This window comes from Myotis myotis, unplaced genomic scaffold (genome assembly GCF_014108235.1).
Source record: "Myotis myotis isolate mMyoMyo1 unplaced genomic scaffold, mMyoMyo1.p scaffold_m19_p_19, whole genome shotgun sequence".
Taxonomy (NCBI): domain Eukaryota; kingdom Metazoa; phylum Chordata; class Mammalia; order Chiroptera; family Vespertilionidae; genus Myotis; species Myotis myotis.
This window is the reverse complement of record NW_023416323.1, coordinates 6,834,710-6,859,567: the sequence shown is the minus strand read 5'-3', so window position 1 is coordinate 6,859,567 and position 24,858 is coordinate 6,834,710. Positions and strand designations below refer to the sequence as shown.

Here is a 24,858-nt window from a genome sequence, read left to right as displayed (position 1 = left end):
AATTTAGGTTTAATAGTCCATATTCAGTCTTCTGCTGCTATATATAGGCTAGATCACCCAGAAAATGTTGCCATATTTGATTGGATGCCTTGCTAAGTGGTGATTAAAAGAGTAGGATGTTTAAAAATATTTTTAATTAAAGAGAAAAACAGGAGATTAAAAATGGAAGTGGAGTAAGTGGAAGGTACACTGACATGTTACCAGGACCAAACTGGAAATACACCTAAAATATAGACAAACAACCCTGAAGAATCAACTAGCAGAAGAGAACACTGATAACCAAGGATGGAAAGTGGAGACCACATAGACACTGGTAGGAAGTGTGGAGTTATGAAAGGGGTGGCTAGGCTCCCACAGCAGCTGAAGGTTTGGAGGGTTATCTCAGCTATGGAGGTTCCCACTAAGAACTCTGGGGCTTAAACCCCAAGCTGGGCTTCCCATCCCAGAGCACCAGAACTGAAAAAGGTGTCCACTGGCTGTGAAAAGCAGCAGGGTTGCTGTCTGCTAGCGAGAGACAGCTGGAAATGCAGGCACCCTCTTATAGGGCCAACACACAAAATTTCATGTGCAGCCACTCACCTTTGGCTCCAGCAGATAGAGGGCCACGTGGACTGGAGCTGTGTGAGGAGAGTCCAGGGTTGGGGGCTCTGCAGTAGGAGCTTGGAGGGCAGTCACCCTGGTTTTCCATGCTGAGTCATTCCCTCCTAGGGCAAAGGAAACTAAGGAGAAAATAAACAAATGGGACTACATCAAAATAAAAAGCGTCTGCACAGCAAAAGAAACCATCACCAAAATGAAAGGGAGCCCAGTGTATGGGAGAATATATTTGGCAATGGTACATCTGATAAAGGTTTAATATCCAAAATATATAAGGAACTCATACAACTTAACAAAAGGAAGACAAACAATCCAATTTAAAAATGGGCAAAGGACCTAAATAGACACTTCTCCAAAGTGGACATACAGGTGGCCAAGAGACTATGAAAAAATGCTCTAAGTCACCGATCATCAGAGAGATGCAAATCAAAATGTGAATGTTTCACCTCACACCTTTCAGAATGGCTACCATCAACGAATCAACAAACAACAAGTGCTGGCGAAGATGTGAAGAAAAGGGAACCCTAGTGCACTGCTGATGGGAATGCAGACTGGTGCAGCCATTATGGAAAACAGTATGGAGTTTCCTGAAAAAAATAAATATGGACACCATTTGACCCAGTGATTCCACTTCTATGGATATATTCTAAGAAACCCAAAACACCAATAAGAAAGAATATATGCAACCCTATGTTCATAGCAGCATAATTTACAATAGCTAAGATTTGGAAACAGCCCAAGTGCCCATCAGTAGACAAGTGGATAAAAAAAGCTGTAGTACATTTACACCATGGAATACTATGCAGCAGTAAAAAAGAAGGATCTCTTACCCTTTGTGACAGCATGGAGGGACCTCGAGAGTATTGTGCTAAGTGAAATAAGCCAGTCAGAGAAAGAAAAGTATCACATGATCTCACTCATATGTGGAATCTAATGAACAAAATAAACTGATGAACAAAATAGATCCAGAGATGTAGAAGCATAGAAGACTGTAGAACTTCAGAGGGAAGGCAGGGGAGAGTGGGTGGGAGGGAAGAGATCAACCAAAGAACATGTATGCATATATGCATAACCTATGGACACAGACAATAGGGGGATGAAGGCCTGGGGTTGGGGATGGGTGTGGCCTAGAAAGGGTCAATGGGGGGGGGGGGCGGGAAGGAGACATATGTAATACTTTCAACAATAAAGATTTAATTTTTTAAAAAAAGAAAAACATTCCTGTCTGGCATGGTCAGTGGTTGGAGCATTGGCCTGCAGACCGAAGGGTCACTGGTTCCATTCCTAATCAAGGACATGTACCTGGGTTGCAGGTTGTTCCCTGCCATGGTCAGTCAGAGTGCATGCAGGACCAGTTGATGTTTCTCTCACATCAATGTTTCTCTCTTCCTCTCTCTCTCTCTCCCTCCCTCCCTCTTTTCCACTCTCTCTCTGAAACATCAGTGGAAAATATCCTCAGGTGAGGATTAACATCAACAAAAAAATTAAAACAACACTATACAAACTCCATTTTAAACAATGCCTCATTCTCCCCTCCCCCAGACCCTGGTAATTACCCTTCTACTTTCTGTTTCTATAAATTTTGAGTATTTTAGATAACTCATGTAACTAGAATCATACCATATTTGCTTTAAAAAGTAGTAGTACTAAAAATAATGACCATGACAATAATAAAAAGAATGCCAGGGTCAGCTACCACCTTTTGAGCCCCTTCTATGTGCTTGATTCTCTGCCAAAGGCAGAGAACACATGTTCTCATTTAATTTTCACAGATACAAATGGATGGTGACAATGAGCCTGTCAGTTAAAACAGACTGTGTTTTGCTGCAGTAACAAATAAACCTGCAGGGGCTTATTTCTTTCTCCCCCCACGTGCTCATCACAGGTCAGTTTTGGGTTCTGCTTGTCCTTGTCCTAGGTCAGGTTGACAGAGCAGCCAACACATGGATCCTTGTCTGGCTGTGGTCATGGGAAAAAGTAAGTGAAGCCTGCACTGGCGTTGAAAGCTTTGGCCCAGGAGTGATGTAATACCACTGACATTGTGCCTGGGGGGAACGCAAACTTTACATCTATATATATAAAAGCCTAAGCAACCAAGTGACCGAACAACCAGTCCACTGGTCGCTATGATGCGCACTGACCACCAGGGGGCAGACGCTCAATGCAGGAGCTGCCTCCTAGTGGTCAGTGCACTCCCATAGCCAACCTCCAGCAGCTGGCCAACCTGCCACAGGCTCCTCCAGCAGCTGGCCAACCTGCCACAGGCTCCTCCCCCCCCCCCCCCCCCCCCCGCCAACCTCCTGCAGCCCTGATCGGCCCTGATTGGCCCCAATTGGCCCCGATCACCGGCCAGGCTGAGGGACCCCACCTGCGCACAAATTCGTGCATCAAGCCTCTAGTAATACATAAAAAACAGTGCCATAATAGAGGTTACATTCCAGTTGGGAAGACAGGCAATAAACAAAATAAATGCCACATAGCAGTGCATGCTGTGGAGAGCAGTGAGGCAGACAAGGAGAATGGTGTAAAGTAAGAGCAATTTTTATTTTTAAAAGATATTTTTATTGATTTCAGAGAGGAAGGGGGAGGGAGGGAGAGATAGAAACACCAATAATGAGAGAGAATCATTGGTTGGCTGCCTCCTGCACGCCCCACACTGGGGATTGAGCCCACAACCTGGGCATGTGCCCTGACCGTGAATCGAACTGTGACCTTCTGGTTCTTAGGTCAATGCTCAACCACTGAGCCACGTCAGATGGGCAAGGGTAAGAGCAATTTTGAATGCAGTGGTCAGAGGGGTCTCAAGAAGAAACATTTGCCTGGCCATCGTGGCTCATTGGTTGAGCATTGACCTATAAACCTGGAGGTCACAGTTCGATTTCTGGTCAGGGCACATGCCCAGGTTGTGGGCTCAATCTCCAGTGGGAGGAGTGCGGGAGGCAGCTGATCCATAACCCTCTCTCATCATTGATGTTTCTATCTTCCTCTCCCTCTCCCTCTCCCTCTCCCTCTCCCTCTCCCTCTCCCTCTCCCTCTCCCTCTCCCTCTCCCACTCCCTCTCCCTCTCCCTCTCCCACTCCCTCTCCCTCTCCCTCTCCCTCTCCCTCTCCCTCTCCCTCTCCCTCTCCCTCTCCCTCTCCCACTCCCTCTCCCTTCTCTCTGAAATCAATAAAAAATATATTTTACAAAAAGAAGAAATGTTTGAGCCAAGACTTGAGGAGAGGAAGGAGGGAGCTCTGGTGATACTGGGGAGAGAGCACTCCAAGCAGAGGAAACAGCCAGTGCAAAGGCGTATTGGAGGAATGGCAAGGAGTTTGTGTGGTTAGAGTGGAGAGGTGGGAGGAAAGGGGAAGAGATGGAGTCAGAGCGGTCACAGAGGGAGTTTATATAAGGACTTTGTCCTTTACCCTGAGTGTGACGGAGCCAGGAGAGGTCTCTGAGCAGGAGAGAGACCTGACCTGACTCACGTGTTCACAGGGTCCCTCTGGCTGCATGTGTGGAACAGACTGGTGGGTTGGGGCCAGGAGTGGGAGCTCAGGGATGAGGCTGCTGCCATGGTCCAGGTGGGAGGGTGTGGACACAACCAGTGGGGGCAGTGGACAAAGTGAAAAATGGTCAGATTCAGCATATACTTGATGACCTGAAAGAAGAAAAAGAGAGAACGCCACCTGCCTGACAACTTTGAGCTGGGCCATCAGTCTTGTATAGTCTTTGCACTAGAACTGAAACGTTGCCTTTTTTGATCTTAAGCCTCCTGGCTTTGGACTGGTACATACACCATGGGATCCCCTGGTTCTCAGGCCTTTGAATTTAGACTGGAACTACACATTGGCTCTCCTGGTCTCCAGCTTGCTAACTGAAGGTCTTGGGACTTAGTCTCCACAATTGTGTGAGCCAATTCATCATAACCTCTCTCTCTCTCTCTCTCTCTCTCTCTCTCTCTCTCTCTCTCTCCTCATAGATAGGTAAATAGATATAGATATATCTCCTGTTGGCTCTGTTTCTCTGGAGAAACTTGACTAATACAGGGAGGCAGAGAAATGAGATAGTAGCTGGAGGGGGATGTGGAGATGAGATATAATTTCTTTAACAGAAATTATAAAAATACACAGAGAAAAACTGATGATGCAGGTTAAGGGGGATAAATTGTAAAGGGTGTTGTTGAGTGAGGAAGGGGTGGGATTCAGGGTCCAAGTAGAGGAGTTTGACTTAGAAAGGAGAATGTCTGCCCAGTCAGCATGGCTCAGTGGTTTAGCATCAACCTATGAACCAGGAGGTCATAGTTCAATTCTCTGTCAGGTCATATGCCTGGGTTGCAGGCTCTATCCCCAGTGTGAGGTGTGTAGGAGGTAGCTGATCAATGATTCTCTCTCATCATTGACGTTTCTGTGTCTCTCTCTCCCTTCTTCTCTGAAATCAATAACATTATTTTTATTTTACTTTTTTAAATATATTTTTATTTATATTATGTGATGGTCATTCATTTTTTTCAATAAATATTGAGTGAGCATCTACCATGTGCCAGGCACTGTTTTGGGTGCTGGGAACGTAGAGGTAACAGACAAGAATCCCTGTCCTGATGGGGGGAGGGGGGGGGAGAGAGAGAGAGAGAGAGAGAGAGAGAGAGAGAGAGAGAGAGAGAGAGAGGGAGAAAGGAGAGAGAGATAACAAACAACAACATAATCAATAAGCAAATTTGATATAGAAGGTGATATGTACTATGGGGGAAAGTAGAGCAGAGTAAGGGATATGAGGACACGCAGGGGGTTGCAATTTTTAATGGGACGTTAGTCTGGGCTAAGTTTTCTAGGGGTCTTCTGGGGAATATTTTCCTCAGTGAAAAAAAAAAAACACATGGTAAGATGTTGTCTCTTTTCTTTCTCTGGACATTGCCAAGAGGATGCAATGTCTGGAACTCTGGTAGCCACCTTGTGACCATGAGGCGATCTAACTTGAGGAGGAGACTGAAATGCTGAGAATGGCCAGGTTGAAAAATGGGAAGAATCTGGATTATTGATAGCAATAATGTGATTTCCTAAATTAGCCAACTTCTGATCTATCTCACCCTTAGGCTTCTTGTTGAGGTGATAAATTCCTGGCTTAAGCAAGTTGAGTTGGGATTTTCCATTATTTAAGGAAAAAATCCCTGATAGAAGCATTTCATACACAGTAGGATAGCTCTATTTGTTTTAAAACCGTATGTGATGTGACAACATTTCATTTTTCAAAAATCTACAAGTGCTGGAATTAGCAGGCATCCACCAAAGTCCCAGGGGTGGAAGAAACCGCCCTGCTCTAGTCTAGCAGACAATGATGTTCAAGACCATGGAGAGCATCATCCCACCGGTGCAGCCTTCTCTGCCCTGTAGACTAGCTCTTTTCTTGGGCGTTTCCACTAGTCCCTATATACAAATCACTATTCAGAGGATGGCAAAGAACCCTTTAAGGTCTGAGTCTTTGTTGCTATTGGCTTATTAGGTGGTCCAATTTGGATCTGAACTTGAGTTGGTTTGTATGAACAATAATGAAGCTAATTTGTCCTTGTCTTTAAAATCAGAGTTGAAGATATGAATTTAGGATGTGTTCAACTACCTTATCTTTCTAGATATCCTCTTTCCTTCAGAAGTGAGGAATCCAAATCTTTGCTCTGTTGACCTCAGGCTAAGTTATGTCACTTGCTTAGGCCAATGAAATGGGGATGGGAGGTCAAGTAGTGCATATAATTTCTTAGCAGAGTGAGGACCAGTGAACAGGCCACTGTTTTCAATGCTCTTATTTCTACTCTAAGACCAGAAATATCCAAGAGCTGCACCTTCATCTTGGATCTCATGAGGAGCTAAGACTCGGCCTACCCAAGATGGTCATTGCATGATGGAGCAACAGTCCTTTGTTGTTATAAGCCACTGAAATTTAAGGGCCATTTGTTACTATAGCATAATCCAATGTAAGTGGACTGATACAAGGGTAATCATCGCGAAGGTGGCTGGTCTCCAGCTCCAGGTTATCCCCAGGGAGTCTGAGATGACCCCAGAGAGAAGTAAACAGGGAAGAGAAACAAGAGTTCAGGACAGAACCCTGAGAAGCTCTAGTACTTAAGGGGTGGGAAGAAGAAAGAACCAGAAAATGTGACTGAGAAGCAGCAGCTAGAAGTTAAAGAAAGACAAGAAGAGTGTAATGTCACATAAATCAACATGAGAGACAGCTACAAGAAGGAGTTGATGAGGAATGGGTTAGATGCTGCTGAGAGGCCTCCTGGGGTAAGAACTGGGAAAGCAGTCACAGGATTTAGCTATGAAGAGATTGTTGGTGTTGAGTGGAGCTCTAGGAGCAGAAACCAGCTGCCAGGGCTGTGGAGACTGGAGTGGGTAAGGAAGTGGAGCCAGTGGAAAGGAGAGATGGAGAAGTAGTAGCAGGAGAAAAGAGCATGGATTAAGAAAGGGATGGTATAAAGGGGGAGACTGCTAATGGGCAGGTACTTGTAGAAAGGAAGTTTTGAAAAATAGGGAGTAAGAGAGGGGTAATTTATGGAGGGATGACATAATAGGGACCATGATCAGGCACTGGCCCTAGTTAGGAAGAAAGGCAGCTCATCCACGTTGACAGGGGAGCAAGGGCAGTTGGGTACAGGTAGGAGAGCAGTGTAGATGGTGAGGAATCTCTGCCTGGCAGCTTGTGTGAGGGGGAGGACAAAGGAATTTCTTTGGAGGCAGAGAGGATGTAGTGGTGAAGTGGATATGAGGAAGCAGAGCAGATTTGGAAGACCTGCAATAAAATTTTCAAAAAACAGAGGTTTGAAGAAATAGTGATGTCACAGAGATGAGGTTAGGCAGAAGTGCCTGGTTCCCTGAAATGCAGCCCCGTTATCCATCTTCTCATCCCCTTCTATGGAGACTGAATATGTGGACACCTTGCTACTTCATACCAATCACAGCCCCAGGTAATGGTCGAGGCAGAACAACCTATGCAGACAGAATTCTTCAACTTCAAGGGAAAGTTGCCTTTCATTTCCAGGTGTATCACTAATAATGTTTTTGGCTGCAAATAACAGAAAGTCCTAACTCTACTAGCTTAAAATTGAGGTAAATTTATTATCTCACACAAAAATAAGTAATGAACACAGACACAAAGATCCTTAACAAAATATTAACACATAGCACTCAGCAATAAATAAAAGAAGTATACACCATGTCCAAATGGACTTCATTCCAAAATGCAATGCTGATTTAATATTTGAAAACTAATCAATATAGGCCGCCAACACAGACTAAAGAAGACAAGTCACATTATTATAACAATCAATGCAGAAAATGCATTTGTTCCTCAAATTGATAAAAAGAAGCATCTCCAAACACCTACTATTAACATTACACTAAGTGAAGAAAATAAATACTTTTTTCCTAAGATCAGGAAGAAGGCAAAGATGTCCTCTCTCAACATTCTTACTCAACATGGTACTGCAGTTCTACCCAGTGTGATAAGGCAAGAAAAGGAAATAAAAGGCATATAGTTTGGAAAATAAATAAATAAAACTGTAGATGACACAATTATCGGTGTAGAACAATGTCCACAATGGAACTTAAATGACATTTTGGTGACAACTGTCTTTGTGACATTTCTCCCAACGGATCTCCACCCTGACAATAGTCACCCCAGGTTTAGGGTCACAGGAGGTCTGGGTGAATGAACCATATCCTTTGAAATACAGATACTGACCTTAGGTTCATAATGAAGCTCTTATCCTGCTGATCTGACATCTTATTACTTGGTGTAATGACTGTTTGTGATATTTAAGTCATTTGCAATGATATTTTTCATTACTTGTGGCAAAAAACATCCTTAGTGATCCTTTCACTCCTCATTCATTCCATCATATTCTCTCCCTTTTTCAATCCTCCACCTCCTCTCTCCCTCATATATATATGTGACGTGCCTCCTGCAAGTCCCACACTGGGGATTGAGCCTGAAACCCAGGCATGTGCCCTGACCGGGAATTGAACTGTGACCTCCTGGTTCATAGGTTGACGCTCAACCACTGAGCCACTCCAGCTGGGCTTCCCCTCCTATCTTTTTCCCACCCTCCCTGATGCCTGTTCACTCCCTGTCTTCCTCCTCCCACACTCGTACACACACACTCAGGGGGCCACAGCCACATATGCAGCCATGCACTGACTCAAACAGGGTCAATGTCATAGACGGTTGTTTATTTTCATACATTGTATAGAAAGTGCAAAAATAAACATCTTCGGGGGGCTTCATAAATAAATAAGCATCTGGAGGCAATAATCTAAGGGAGGTAATTGGTGCATAAATAAAATCTAAGATGCTGGGACAGGTTGCAGGTGTCTCTCAGGGTCAGCCACAAGATCTCCATCGGAGACATATTTCAGGTCATGGGTGAGGTGGTGGAAGAGATTGAAAGTGACAGAGGCTTTGAGGTAGCCATTGGACTCCTATGAGGAGGAAGGGACAGGTCAATGGCTCGCAAGTCTGGACTCCCAGATGCCCCCAGACATTGATTTCTCCTCCGCAGTCACTCACCTTCTTCCCGGCCTCCTAGAGGCAGTGCTGCCATTGGCAGAGGTGGCCCCGGGCCTGGGGCCTGCTGTGGACTGAGCTGGGACCTGTGGGTGAAGGAGGGTGGTTTGTAAAGAGGATCTCAGACAGAGTGGGACATACGGGTGGTCAGAGCCCACAGACGAGGCCTGGGAGCCCAGAGCACTCCCACAGGCCTGAAGCTTGGAGTGGATGTGGCGCAGCGTGTGAAGGCGCTGGTCCAGGAGGTCCCCCAGGGTCGAGTTAGCCACGGTCTCCAGGACCTTCAGTGTCAGGGCCAGCTCAGCCTCCAAGGCCACAGGGCGCTCCCACACCTGAGCAGGGAGACAGACAGGTGAGAGAGAACAGGTGAGGAGGGCGGAGGGAGGAACAGGTGAGGGCAGGAGACAGGAGAGAGGGAAGGTCAATGTGAGCAGGTGAGGAGAAGAGGTCAGGGGGACTGCTGGGGAGGGCAAAGACACAGAGAACAGTGAGAAGGAGGAGGTGAAGGGGTCACCTAAGAAGCCAGAGGAGCAGGGCCAGGTGAGGGCAGGGCTGGGCCTGAGTCTCCCAACTCACCTGCAGCTGCCTCAGGTCCCGGGTCCTGGGGAGTGGGTGGGAGCCTGCAGCTCCGGTTCCGCAGCAGGAGGGACTCTTCCTGGAGAGCAAGGGCAGAGGTCAGCCACAGCTGGAGGGTCAGTGGGGGGCTCCTGAAGGTGCCCTTCATCCTCCTAAGGCCCCTCACCGACTTCGTTTCTGGCTCCTGAGCATCCACCGTGAGGGCTCAGTCTTGTCCGGATCTCTGGCCTCTGTCTCCCAATGCTCTGACCCCAACTGTGTCTAGGATATAATTGTTGTCTCAGCTCCACATTGCAACAGACAGGAGGTCTGGGGCTCAGGATGGCACGGAGCCAAGGGCAGACCCGGGCTGGGAGACCAGGAGCAGGGCGGGACCAGGGGAGCCTGGGATAGGGAAACTGAGGAGGAGGGTGACCTCCTGAGTGGGACAATCCTCAGGGTGGGCAGATCCAGCCCCACAAGAAGAGGTCATAGGTTCCCAAATGAGGAGGCGGTGGGGCAGGAAGGCTCATCTCTCTGCAGGTTGCTGAAATGTGGAGGGTGGGGTGGGGGGATACCCAGGAAGCATTTCCATGAAGGGGCTGGAGGCTCCCAGAGGGAAGCTGCTTAGGGGAGGGAAAACAACAGGAGGTGAGGGCCTCTGTTGGTGGGAAGAGAAAGTCAGTAAGGCTGAACCAGCAGAGTGTGAAGAAAAGGACAGATCTCCTTACCCCTCCCTGCCTGCCACCAATAGGAATGGAGGTTCTGCTCAGGATTTCAGGCACAGCCAAGGTCTTCAACCAACTGATTGTGACCAACCCATCCCTCTGTTTGTCTGTTCAGTCAATCATTGATTCAAGAATGTAATTATTGAGCAACTACTATAGGCCAACACTCTTCTAGGCACCAAGAATCCAGCAGTGAACAAAACCCCAAATCCTTCCTGCCCTTCATGGAGCTGACATTCCAGTAGGTGGGTCAGACAATAACAAAATGATAAACTAAAGATATATGATGTCAGCTAATAAGAAGTGCTTTGGAGAAAAATTAAGCTGGAGATGGAGTCAGGTATGCAGAGAAGGGGTTTCATTCTATAAGACAGTTGGGGAAGGTGGCATCTGATTGAAGGGAGGGAGGGAACCTGGGGACAGCTGGGGGAACAGCACCCCAGGCAGTGGGAACAGCAGGGCAAAGTGAGTACAACGAAGAGATTCTCTCACTGGCACCTCTCTGTCCTGGAGGCTTTCCACACACAACAGCAGTGAATTCTCACACCTCTGAGGTAGGTACTGTTCTCTCTCCCACCTTGAAAGTGAGAAAGCTGCTGCTCAGAGAGATCACGAGATTTGCCAGGTTTACACAGCAGATGCATGCGAAGGGCAGACAGCCCTAACCCCAGTACCTCCTGTCTCGGAGGTTTGTTGAGGAAATTTGGCTGTACTCTCCGTCACCTGACTCCTCCCACCTGGAGAGTCCCTTGAGGGGATCTGGGAGCTGACTTTGCCTTGTCCACCCAAACCCTCTCATCCTTCCTTGCTCAGAACTAGAAATGGAGGCGGAAATGGGCCACCAAATATAAGATGACATTTCCTGCATCCTCTACACTGGGTGTGGCCATGTGACTGCAACCTCACCAGGAACTGGACCTTCAAACCTGGGGCGGGCAGCCCTGCTCCTTCCCCTTCCCATTACCTGGAACCTGGCAGGGCTGAGAGCCAGGCCCCACAGTGCAGGTGAGGACAGTGCTCGTGGCAGGGGCTCTAACTGGCCTGAGAATTCGGGTGGGCCTGTGAACTCGGAAGGGTAGGAAAAAACCTTTATTTTCACTAACCTCTATCCAAAATCTGACATTGCCTTCCTGCAGTAGATTCTTATGGCCTCTGTAACAAATTACCACAAATTTATTGACTTAAAACAACACAAATTTTCCATCACCTGATGACTGGATAAACAAAATGTGAAATATCCAAACAATGGAAAATTATTCACCTTTAAAAAAGGAAAGAAATTCTAACACATGCTACAACATAAATGAATCTTAGGACATTATGCTAAGTGAAATAAGTCTGTCACAAAAAGACAAGAAAAAAACCCTATGATTCTCTGAGGTACTTAGAGTAGGCGAATTCATAGAGACAGAAAGTAGAATGGTGGTTGCTAGGGTCTGGGGGAGGGGGCACAGGCAATTGCTGATTCATGGGTACTAAGTTTCATTCTTATAAATGAAAATGTTCTGGAGATTGGCTGTCCAAGAGAATATACTTAACACTACTAAACTGTACACTCAGAAATGACTAAAATGGTAAAATAAAAATGAAACATCACCGAATGAAAAGAACAAAATGAAAATGCTCCACAGACTTATATTCTACAGTTTTGGAGATCAGAATCCTAAAACCACGGTGTTGGCAGGGCTGGTTTCTTCTGGAGATTTCAGAGCAGAATCCATTTCCTTGCCATTTTCAGCTCCTAGGAGTCACCTGCCTTCCTTGGCTTGTGTCCTTCTTCACATCGCCAATCTCTTGCTTCCAGTGTCCCTCCCCCGACCACCCGTCCCTCTTGCCTCGCCCTTGTAAGGAACCCTGTGAATCCTTCGGCTCCACCTGGACAACCCAGGATAACCTTCCCACCTCAGGACCCTCAGTCACATTCACAGTCTCTTTTACCACATCAGGGGCCATATCCACAGGTTCCAGGGATGAGGAGCATCTTTGGGGAGCCATTATTCGGTTTACCACACGTCTGCTACAAATGTAGGCAACAAACCCCAATTGTGTTGGCAGAACTTAGGACTTTGTCATGGGAAGAAATCACAGACATGTTCATATTGGGTTATTTTCTAGCAGGCATCATAAAACATCATTTATACTCATCTCCACTTGTGAGTTACCGTAGCCATTAAAGCTGCCATGAGTTACTTTTTATTTAACACATTAATGTAGAAGCACAAAACTTACTACATCACATTTGAAAATACTTTGATGACTGCCTTACAGTGAACATTGGATCCCTTTGCCCTGTATATTTTCTTTTCTTCTGAGAAGCTTTGCCAGGCTGGCATGAGGTCCAGAGCATGAAAATGATTAAGAACACCCGCCCCAGGGGATTGTGGAGCAAAACACTGGGTCCCTGGCTGACTGAGTAGGGTCATCCTGCCAACTGAGCCACTCCCCTCAGGGCTCCAACTGAGCCACTCCCCTCAGGGCTCCACTGAGCCACTCCCCTCAGGGCTCCAACTGAGCCACTCCCCTCAGGGCTCCAGCTGAGCCACTCCCCTCAGGGCTCCAGCTGAGCCACTCCCCTCAGGGCTCCAGCTGAGCCACTCCCCTCAGGGCTCCAGCTGAGCCACTCCCCTCTGGGCTCCAGCTGAGCCACTCCCCTCAGGGCTCCAGCTGAGCCACTCCCCTCAGGGCTCCAGCTGAGCCACTCCCCTCAGGGCTCCAGCTGAGCCACTCCCCTCAGGGCTCCAGCTGAGCCACTCCCCTCAGGGCTCCAACTGAGCCACTCCCCTCAGGGCTCCACTGAGCCACTCCCCTCAGGGCTCCAACTGAGCCACTCCCCTCAGGGCTCCAGCTGAGCCACTCCCCTCAGGGCTCCAGCTGAGCCACTCCCCTCAGGGCTCCAGCTGAGCCACTCCCCTCAGGGCTCCAGCTGAGCCACTCCCCTCAGGGCTCCAGCTGAGCCACTCCCCTCAGGGCTCCAGCTGAGCCACTCCCCTCAGGGCTCCACTGAGCCACTCCCCTCAGGGCTCCAACTGAGCCACTCCCCTCAGGGCTCCAGCTGAGCCACTCCCCTCAGGGCTCCAGCTGAGCCACTCCCCTCAGGGCTCCAGCTGAGCCACTCCCCTGAGGAGGTAGAGAATTACACTTGTGTGGTTTTTAACTCACTGGTCATGAGGGTCTCTTTGTTACAGCAGCGCAGCCTTGGTGGGAACTCTACTCAGCACGGATAGATTAGTTTGAGTGGTTTTCCCTTTCAGGGGCAGATCCAGGATTAGTGGGGCTTGAAGCTTGCACAATTTAGGGACTAATTTTAAGCAATGGAATTAAAAGATATTTTGTTTCCAAAAATATATGACAATGTGAAGACACTGAGAAGGCCTCCTCTCAGACCTCACAAAGGCAAGACCCTGAAGCTTGAGCTGTGTAGTAGACAGGTGATGCACCACCCTGACCCCCTGTTCAGGACCCGCACCATGCCCCAGCTGCTAGGAATGCGGCTGCTGATGGCTCTGGGCTCCACCCCTCATGGAGGAAGTGCTGTCAGCCCCAGGGAACATTAGTTCTGCTCCCACCATTGACCAAGGGAAATGCCTCAAAATTAGTCCTGCTCCCAGGGCACTTCCCTTACCCAGTGGTTAGCTAACATACAGATACCAAAGCACAGGCCCCTCTGAAGGGCCATCCCAGCTGCCAAGCTCACCATAGATGGGCTAACATCTCTGTTGCAACCACATTGCCCCCACAATCCTGCCTTCCTCATGTTCTTTTTTTAAAATCTTTATTGTTAAGATTATTACAGATGTTCCTCTTCCCCACCCCATTGCTCCTCTGTACCTGGTTCCCACCCCAGCCCAGGCCCTTGCCACTCCCCCCCCCCCCCCCGCACTGTCCTCATCCATAGGTGTAAGATCTTTGTCCATTCTCTTCCCGCACCCCCCACACTCCCTTCCCCCACCCTGAGAATTGTCAGTCCACTCCCTTTCCATGCCCCTGATTCTATTACATTCACCAATTTATTCTGTTCATCAGATTTTTTTATTCATTTGATTTTTAGATGCACTTGTTGATAGATATGTATTTGTTATCACTTCGTTGTTCATAATTTTTTGTCTTTACCTTTTTCTTCTTCTTCCTCTTCTTAAAGAATACCCTTCAGCATTTCATATAATACTGTTTGGTGGTAATGAATTCCTTTAGTTTTTTCTTGTCTGAAGCTCTTTATCTGACCTTCAATTCTAAATGATAGCTTTGCTGGGTAGAGTAATCTTGGTTGTAGGTTCTTGCTATTCATCACTTTGAATATTTCTTGCCACTCCCTTTTGGCTTGCATAGTTTCTGTTGAGAAATCAGCTGACAGTCGTATGGGTACTCCCTTGTAGATTACTAACTGTTTTTCTCTTGCTGCTTTTAAAATTCTCTCTTTGTCTCTAGCCCTTGGCATTTTAATTATGATGTGTCTTGGTGTGGTCCTCTTTGGATTCCTCTTGTTTGGGGTTTTCTGCGCTTCCTGGATTTGTAAGTCTATTTCTTTCACCAGGTAGGGGAAGTTTTCTGTCATTATTTCTTCAAAGAGGTTTACAATATCTTGCTCTCTCTTTTCTTCTGGCTCCCCCATAATTTGGATGTTGGTACACTTGAAGTTGTGCCAGAGGTTCCTTATACTATCTTCAGATTTTTGGATTCTTTTTTCTTTTTGCTCTTCTGGTTGGGTGATTTTTGCTTCCTCATATTTCAAATCTTTGACTTGATTCTTGGGATCCTCTAGTCTTCTCTTGAATCTCTGTATATTATTCTTTATTTCAATCAATGTATGCTTAATTTCTGACTGGTCCTTTTCCTTTTTTTTTTTTTTTTTGGCATTCTCACTAAGATCCTTGAAGGTCTCACTAAATTCCTCAGAGGTTTCTAGAAGATTCTTTTTTCTTAATATATTTTATTGATTTTTTACATAAAGGAAGGGACAGGGATAGAGAGTTAGAAACATCGATGAAAGAGAAACATCGATCAGCTGCCTCCTGCACATCTCCTACTGGGGATGTGCCCGCAACCCAGGTACATGCCCCTGACCAGAATCAAACCCGGGACCCTTTAGTCCGCAGGCCGACGCTCTATCCACTGAGCCAAACCGGTTCGGCGAAGATTCTTGAGTAACCTTATAACTGTGGTTTTGAACTCTATATCCAGTATTTTGCTTTCTTCCATTTCTTTCATTTGTGACATGTTTCTTTGTCTCTGCATTTTGGCTGCTTCCCTGTGTTTGTTTCTATGTATTGGGTAGCTGCTAAGTCTCCTTGAGTTGATATAGTGGCCTTGTGTGGTAGGTGTCCTATAGGGCCCAGTGGCTCAGCCTCCCCATTTACCTGAGGTGGACACCCCTTTGTGGGCTGTGTGCACAGTCTTGTTGTAGTTAAGTCTTGATTGCTGTTGGTATCACTGGGAGGAACTGACATCCAGACCAATTGAATGTGAGGACCAGCTGTGACTACAATGGAAGAGCTGCTGTGCAGGAGACACCCTTATGGGACAGGACTTGCTTCAGTGGGTCTTGGTGCTCACTGAGTCTGCCCCTTGAGTGTGTCATTTATGGATGTGAAGAGTTGTAATCTGGTATGGTCTCACACTGACCACTGGGTGCACTGGCTCTTGGATCTCCAAGGAGGTGCAAAGTCAGCCACAGTCTGGGGCCACCCAGCAGGAGCTACAGAGAGATCTTCAGATTCCTCCTCTTTGTATCAGGTTTGGAAGTGCCCAGCTGTGAAGCAAGGCAGGATGCTGCTGCCAGCTTTGGGCCTTCTTTTGATAGCTTTGGGGCTCCCTGACCCAGTTGCTGCCTATTTGACAGGTTTTAGGCTGAGAAAGGATAGGCCATTCATATGCAAATGCTGCTGCACACAGCTTGGGTGGGGTTGTAAATTGGGTGGGGTGGGGTCTCAGGGAATCACCAGGGTGGAGCAAACAACAATGCCTACCAGTCAGCTCTGCACCAGAGAGGTCCCAGCACAGGAACTATGACCGTTGTGAGCACTTCCATCTGGAAGAAAGCTGCCCTCACATTCCTGCCCTGATGCCAGACAGTCCAGTTTCTCCCCATATGTGTCTGGGTCCCCCAGAGCCTCACCCGGAACTGGAGTTCAGAGCAAGTAGGAGCTTGTATCTCCCTCCCAATTAAAAAAGCAGTGCACCCGGGTGCCAGCCCGTTCCATGCCTCTGCACCTCCTACTAGTCTCAATGCTCTTTCTTCTTTACCTCTCTGGTTGTAGTACTTCCACTCAGCCAGCTTTCCCGCAGTTCTGGATGATAGTTGTTCTGTCTTTTAGCTGTAATTTTGATGTCGTTGTGAGAGGCAGCAAGTACTGATGTTTACCTATGCCACCATTTTGGTTCTCCCCCTCATGTTCTTACAGGTGCATCTCCTGAGACCCCTCCTCAGTAAGCTTTCTGCCTTCTATTCTGTTTCAGAGTGTTTCTGGCAAATCTACGCTAAGTAGTCCTAGACAGCTGACTCAGCAATAAGCTTTGGGAATGAGATCTTTTCGTGGTTGGCTGGCAATGGGGGCCCCATTCCTGGTGGCAGGTGAAGCACTGCCATACTTACTGGAACAATAGTTAAAATTTGTGCCTGCAGTGAATGTGATGAGATACTGGTGAAATGGGAGGCCTGGACCAGTGCAATACCCATGGCACTGAAGCAACACAAAGGAAATAAAAACAAGGACTATGGAATTACATGGCTGTTGCTGAGACCACTGATTCATTGAAGAGAGATAACAGGCTCAGGTGATTAATCACCAATTCAAAACAGAACGTGAGGGTCAGAGTCCACCTTGGTGGTAGATAAAGCAGAAGAACAGACTTAGGAGCTCTTCTTTAGAGTGTGGCGGTTTGCCCTAGCTGGTTTAGCTCAGTGAATAGAGTGTTGGCCTATGGACTGAAGGATCCCAGGTTCAATTTTGGTTAAGGGAAAATGCCTGGGTTGCGGGCTCAACCCCCAGTAGGGGCCGTGCAAGAGGCAGCCAATCAATGATTCTCTCTCATCATTGATGTTTCTATCTCTTTCTTCCTCTTCCTTTCTTTCTGAAATACATAAAAATATTTTTAAAAATAAAAATAAGATCACCGTAACCAGTTTGGCTCAGTGGATAGAGCGTTGGCCTGCGGACTGAAAGGTCCCAGGTTCGATTCCGGCCAAGGGCATGTACCTTGGTTGTGGGCACATCCCCAGTAGGAGGTGTGCAAGAGGCAGCTGATCGATGTTTCTCTCCCATCGATGTTTCTAACTCTCTATCCCTCTCCCTTCCTCTCTGTAAAAAATCAATAAAATATATTTTAATAAAAATAAAAATAAAAATAAATAAATAAATAAAATGGCTTTAAAAAAAAAAGTGTGTGGGGTTTTAGGAAAAGTTGAATACCCAGTCCTGCAAATCCCCTGTTCCAATGTGGGACCAGAGACTTACAATGGGGATATTTGAGCAGATGCAGGGAAGCTTGAAGATCATGCAAAGACATCAAATGAGACAAGTGTTTAAAAGGCATCTGGGTTAGTTTCTTTTGGCTGTTTTAGCAAATTACTACTAACTTCATGGCTTAAACAACAGAAATCAGCATGACTACACTTTTTCTGGAGGATTTGTTTCTTGTCTCTTCCAGCCTCTGATGGATGCCAGCATCCATGGCTTGTGGCCGCATCACCGTATCTCCAAACTTCTCCCTGCTCATCTTCACATCACATTGTCCTCTATGCGAATAATCCAGAGGGGCAGATGCCCTAATGAGCAATCACGGTCCTTTGCCTGTTTCCATACCTGAGTAGGTATTTAGATCCCAAACTTCAGGGGGAGGTCAGCTGCCTATGAAGAATGACCCTGAAATGCCATAGCAAGTGTGTTCAGTAGTGGTTTCCCCAGTTCCTCCCCAGAGGGACCTATGACCCATGACATGCTATAACTGGCTTGTACCAATACATGAGAGATGATTAAATTGTCAGGAATTTTGCAAATTGATTGTTAAACAAAGTCATTAAAAATTAAATTAAAGTATGATTTCACTCATATGTGGACTCTAATGAACAAAATAAACTGATGAACAAAATAGATCTAGAGACATAAAATTCATCTGTGTCTGATGAATTTCAGGCGGAAGGCAGGTGTTGGGGGTGGGATAGGAAGAGAGAGATTAACTGGGGAACTTATATGCATATATGTATAGCCCATGGACACAGACAATAGTGTGGTGAAGGTTTGGGAGGGACGGGTACAGGGTAGAGGAAGTAAATGGGAAAACAACAAGACCAACAAAAAACAAAGGGGACATATGTAATTGCCCTGACCAGTGTGCTCAGTGGCTAGAGTGCTGGCACCCCACATTGAAGGGTCATGGGTTCCATTCTGGGTCAATGGCATGTACTGGAGTTGCAGGTTCAATGCCATGCCTACAACCCATTGGTGTGTCTCTCTCATAATTGATGTTTTTCTCCTCTCCCCCTTCCTCCCTCCCTCCCTCTCTTGCTCCCTCCTCCCTCCTTCCTGTCCACTCTCTCTAAAAATCAATGGAAGAAAAAATCCTTCAGTGAGAATTAATAGCAACAACAAAAAGAGTATTGATTATTATGTGGTGGAAAATGGCTGAGTTTATTGTGGTTATATTGTATTTACCAGTGATGATAACAGCAATACCTCCCTCCCTGCAAGGTGACACTGCCACTCCACCATCTAGAACAGTGGTTCTCAACCTTCCTAATGCCGCGACCCTTTAATACAGTTCCTCATGTTGTGGTGACCCCCAACCATAAAATTATTTTCATTGCTACTTCATAACAGTAATTTTGCTACTGTTATGAATCATAATGTAAATATCTGATATGCAGGATGTATTTTCATTGTTACAAATTGAACATAATTAAAGCATAGTGATTAATCACAAAACAATATGTAATTATATATGTGTTTTCCCATGGTCTTACGCGACCCCTGTGAAAGGGTCGTTTGACCCCCAAAGGGGTTGCGACCCACAGGTTGGTGACCCAGAGGTTGAGAACCGTTGATCTAGAGGAAGTCTTATTTTCACCATCCCCTTGAATTTGGGAATGGCCAAGACGCCTTGGACCAATAGAACACAGTATCAGTTCTGGGCATAGCCATTAACCAGCCTTCAGATTTCACTTCTGGACCCTTAAACACTGCTCTGGGGGCCGCCAGCCCCATGTAAGACGTTCATCTGCTCAAGGACTGTGGTGCTGTGAAAAGTCTGAGTCACATGGAGAAGCAACAGCCCGACTCTGCTCCCAGGAGACAGGCAGCTATGGAGTGAGCCACCACTGACACCCACCCCACTGACATTGAACTGTGACAATCACTCACCTGAGGGTGAGCAGGACACAGAGGCAGGTGAGGCAGGGACAGTGCAAGGGCGCTGGCTAACCCTCCATGGATAACAATGACAAACTCTGGGCAAACGGGTTTGGAAACACAACTATTTGAAGGCACTGGAGAGCGACCAGAAGCAGGCAGAAACAGGAGGGAATTCCATCTTTCAAAGAGCAAACCATGGTGTGAGACTAAGTTTATGGCTTTTCCTCTGGGCACAGGCCTCTGTCCATGTAGCAAGGGACAAGGTGAACTCAAGCAGAAAACCAGTCATTGACTCAGGTTATCAGACACCAGAGCTGGGGCTGCGAGGTCAGTCGGAAATTGAGAGGAGAGAGCCCATCATGGAGGGAACCCCAGAGAAACAGGATCAAATTCAATGTCCTGAAAGAAAAAAGTAAGCTCTCAACACAGGACTCTGTAGCCACTGCACATGTCCCAGACACTGACGGCAAAGCGAGCTGGCTGCTAGCACTTCTGTCATTCAGCAAGAAAGGAGACAGGTGACGAGGAGGGCATGGCATGTCCTTTAAAGGAACAACTCAAAAGGGGCTCAGGTCACTTTCACTCGTGTGTATGGGCCACAACTTAGTGCCACAGGTGCAGGGACGGTGAAGAATGTTGTTTTAGTGGAACACTCTTGAATCCACTTCAAGTCCGGGGTCCTCCAAGTGAAGGAAGAAGAGGAGAAGAGGCACAGAGAGCGCTGGCTGGAGTCTCTGCCACTCCGGCTTTGTGGGCGGTCACATGATTGTGGTGACTGGAGCTGTGGCGTCCCCATTTCGGTCATGAGGGGAGACAGTACTAATACACTGAGGATGGAGCACCAGCCAGAGATAAAGAGCCTGGACCCACTATGGCAGCCTGTCCTCTAGGGCAGCACTGTTCAAATCCAAATATTATGTGAGCCACGTGTGTCATTTAACATTTTCTAGCAGCCACATTTCATAAGTGAAGAGAAATGTGTGAAATTACTTTTACATATATTTTATTTGACCCAATATATTCAAAATATTATTGTTTCAACATGTATAATCAACATGAAACGTATTATTAGTGAGATTTTACTTTTTTTTACAGTGAAGAAAAAATCTGTACATCCATCTATTTCCTAGCTTTGTCCATAGAGAGTGGGTAGAAGCAACAATATTCCTGTCACAATCAGCCCTCCTAGCACCCAGATCACGATTTTTTAATACTGTCTCCACGAAGAGGAACCAGAGCTCCTTGAAGAAAAGGCTGGTTACAGAGCTGAGGCAGGGATAGTACAAGGTGAGCCTGCAACATCTTATTCCAGAAAGCAAGAGGTGCTCAAAGGATGAGGGGACACACGGAAAGGGCTTAGGAGCCATCTTGAAAGGGTTCCCATTGGCTTAATTGAGGACAGTTCGAGCATCAACTGAAGTTATAGCAAAGGATTATAATGCACTGAATGAAATAAGAATTCAGTAGTCCATGCTGTTATAAATCAATTAGCAAATACATGCATGAGGGAGGGGAGCACAGCTCTTCCTAAGAGTAGAATACCAACGAATAATGCGAGAAGAAGGATGAAATTATTTGGTAACTGACATAATATAAACATTCAGGCTTTGGGCTCTGAGCACCCGTATGTCCCCCTCTGTCCGAAACCCTTTGACACTATCAGTGGACACTAAATTGAATGGGTTGCAGTTTGAGAAGTAACAGGTATTTGCAAAGTGTCAAAGTCCTCCACATATTTATTATAAAGAGAAAAATAGTAGTTTTCCAGAGGAGAAACTTGGCAGGCACCATCTAAACATTTTTTTAAAATAAAATCTATTCCAATTCCAGGGTCTATTTTATACGTAGAGCACAGCTCAACCTGCACTAGCGACATTTCAGTGCTGAGCTCCATGTGGCCTGTGGAGCAGGTTCAATAATGTAGCTCTAAATGGACCCTGCTGTCTACACTTCTCATCACGTGCAATGATGAGTGTTGTTATAAGGCACTTTTATTTCATGTGATTTACATATAACAGAAGGCATCTAAGTGATCCACTCACATACCCACGAAGAAACCACACACGCACACAATCACTCACGTTCTGTGGTGGGAGAATAGTGGCCCCAACGCCCAGCCCAAACCCTGGAACCGTGAATCTCTTATGTGACCTGGCAAAAGGACCTCGCAGAGGTAACTGAGCTTTATAGATGTGAAAAGGGGGAGATTGTCCTGGATTATCCCCGTGAGCCCCGTCTAAACACCGAGCCCTTAAAAGCAGAGAACTTGCTCCAGCTGGAGGCAGGACAGAAATGTGGTGGAAGGAGCAGTCAGAGGGATTCCAGGCTCGAGAAGGATGTGACCCGTGGCTGCAGGCTCTGAGATGTAGGTCCATGTGCGAGGACCAGTGAGAGGCTGGCAGGAGCTGCGGACGGACAGACACTTTCTGCCAGCGGGAACGGGAACCTCAGTGTTACCACTGCAGGGAAGAGAATTCTGCCAACAGCTTGACTGAGCTTGGAGGTGGACCCTTCCTCCCAAGGCCTCCCTAGCAGAATCCCAGGAGCCACACTTGGACTTCAGCCCTGTGAGACCTCTGGCAGAGAAAGAGGCTGGCCACCCAGAGCTCTCATCTATGGAGCTGTGAGATACTAAACCTGTGTGGTTTGAAGATGCTAAGTTTGGGAAACCTTGTTATGGCGGCGAGAGAAAACTAATCCGCACAATCATACCCACAGCCCCACAGCACAGGAAACATCGTTTTCTTATCATTTATGAACAATTATTACAAAAGGTAGAAAAATAAATATTTTACAGGTCTGAGTTTGACAATTCACACACATAAATACATAAATAGTGGTTGGTTGGCAATAAATTAAGAAACGTGAGGGATGCATAAATAAAACCCAAGATGCTGGGACAGGAGGCAGGTGGGCCTGAGGGTCACACACACAGGTCTCCATCAGCAACACATCTCAGGTCACGGACGAGGAGGCGGAAGAGGTTGGATACGACAAAAGCTTCAAGGCAGCCACGGGATTCCTGTGGAGAGGAAAGGACAGGTCAGTGGCCGTTCATCATCTGGGCCCCAAGTTGTCCCCAGAAACTGGTCCTGCCCCAGTCACTCACCTTCTTCTCAGCCTCCTGGAGGCGGCGCAGCCATTGGCGGAGGCGGCCCCGGGGCCTGGGGCCTGCTGTGGACTGAGCTGGGACCTGTGGGCGAAGGAGGGTGGTGAGTGAACAGGGTCTCAGACACATGGGGACATACAGGTGGTCAGAGCCCACAGACGAGGCCTGGGAGCCCAGAGCACTCACACAGGCCTGAAGTTTGGAGTGGATGTGGCGCAGTGTGTGAAGGGGCTGGTCCAGGAGGTCCTCCAGGGTCGAGTTAGCCACGATCCCCAGGACCTTCAGTGTCAGGGCCAGCTCAGCCTCCAAGGCCACAGGGCGCTCCCACACCTGAGCAGGGAGACAGACAGGTGAGAGTGAACAGGTGAGGAGGGCGGAGGGAGGAACAGGTGAGGGCAGGAGACAGGAGAGAGGGAAGGTCAATGTGAGCAGGTGAGGAGAAGAGGTCAGGGGGACTGCTGGGGAGGGCAAAGACACAGAGAACAGTGAGAAGGAGAAGGTGAAGGGGTCACCTAAGAAGCCAGAGGAGCGGGGCCAGGTGAGGGCAGGGCTGGGCCTGAGTCTCCCAACTCACCTGCAGCTGCCTCAGGTCCCAGGTCCTGGGGAGTGGGCGGGAGCCGCAGCTCCGGTTCCTCTGCAGGAGGGACTCTTCCTGGAGAGCAAGGGCAGAGATCAGCCACAGCTGGGGGGCTGGAGGTTGACCCCGCAGTGGGCTTGGAGGATGGCTAGCAACAGGAGCAGGGGGCTACCGTCCTAAAGGATGGTAGAGGCATCTCCAGTGCAGAAGAGCAAGAGTCAGCCCCCAAAGCAAGAGCAGGAGGTAGACCATGTGTGAAGGGTGCAGGTTAGCCCAGGGAAGGAAGGGAACAGGCCCACCTTGAGCCAAATGGGGCTGTGACCCACAGAGGGAAGGGTGGAGTGTAGCCCACAGCATGGGGGTGGGGAGAGGAAGGAAGACTCACCAAGGCGTCCTTGGCCCTCCTGAAGGCTTTCATCTCTTGTGGGGGCAGAGACTTGAACTGGGCCATGTTGCAGCCCCTTGCACCCAGGGGGGTCGGGAGGGGCGTGGTGACGGGAACTGCTCCTGTGCTGGTCAGCACCGTGGTCATCAGCATCAGCACCAGCGCACAACACACAGCCAAGTCTGTGTTAGGGAAGGATGGGCAGATGAGGGGACAGAGTGTCAGGGGCTGTGGGTGGGGGCTGTGGCGAGTGAGGGTCGTGGACAATGATGTGGAGGCTCACCCAGCTTCATCCTGGTGTCTGGTCTCTGGTCTCTATTCCAAGTGGGGACCCAAGTGTCCTCTCAGAGGCTGTCTCCTGGGTCTCACTCAGCCTTGTGTGGTGCCTCTGGCCTCAGTCTCCTTTTCTGGGTCTCAGCCCGCTGCTCGGTCTGTGTGCCCGAACTTCCAGTTAGGCAGTGATGCAATTCCTCACTGAGCTCCATGGTGCAGCTTTTAGCCTGCACAGGCGGGCAATCCCAGCTGAAGGAAAAATGAAAACACACCTGGCACTAGGGGAGGCTCCAGGCTGGGGCAGCCCGTGCTGGGCAGGGCCTTGAGCCAAGTAAGCAGCTGGAGCGGAAACAGAAAGTGACACACACTCAGGCTCACCTACAGAAGGTGAGGTCCCAAGAGGAATCTCAGGATAAGGGCAGCCTCAGCCCCACAAAGAGGGGTTGCCTTTCTGCAGGACACCCCCGTGCAGGGAGAGGAGGAGGAAAGCACCTTCAGGGCTATTGCCACCAAGACCCTGGAACTTCCAACAGGGAGGCTGTCAGGGGAGGGGAGAAGACAAAGGGAGAAGGCTGTGGAGGGGGGGGGGGCGGGGGGGGCGGGGGGGGGCGGATGGGTAAGTCAGCAACATAAAGCAGCCCAGAATTAAGAGAAGAGATCAGCTCTTCCCTCCCTTCCCCCACCAGGGGCTGTGAAAGAAGGGGAGGAGAGGAGCTTGACAAACAAACATCTTTAATTGTCCAGACACAGAGGGA

At 47.9% G+C, this 24,858-nt stretch overlaps 1 protein-coding gene and 1 pseudogene across 1 annotated transcript; both read right to left on the bottom strand.

The window, feature by feature from the left end:
* Positions 1–8,912: 8,912 nt before the first annotated feature.
* Positions 8,913–12,410, bottom strand: LOC118674714 (annotated as a pseudogene).
* Positions 12,411–22,682: 10,272 nt separating this feature from the next.
* Positions 22,683–24,170, bottom strand: LOC118674796 (interferon lambda-2-like). The gene is made up of 6 exons (XM_036346877.1): positions 24,114–24,170; positions 23,831–24,012; positions 23,443–23,520; positions 23,055–23,198; positions 22,869–22,952; positions 22,683–22,781 (listed from the first exon to the last, which is right to left on the bottom strand). The coding sequence occupies exons 1-6, from the start codon at positions 24,121–24,123 to the stop codon at positions 22,683–22,685; spliced, it is 597 nt and encodes a 198-aa protein (XP_036202770.1). The 5' UTR covers positions 24,124–24,170.
* Between the last annotated feature and the right edge of the window lie 688 nt (positions 24,171–24,858).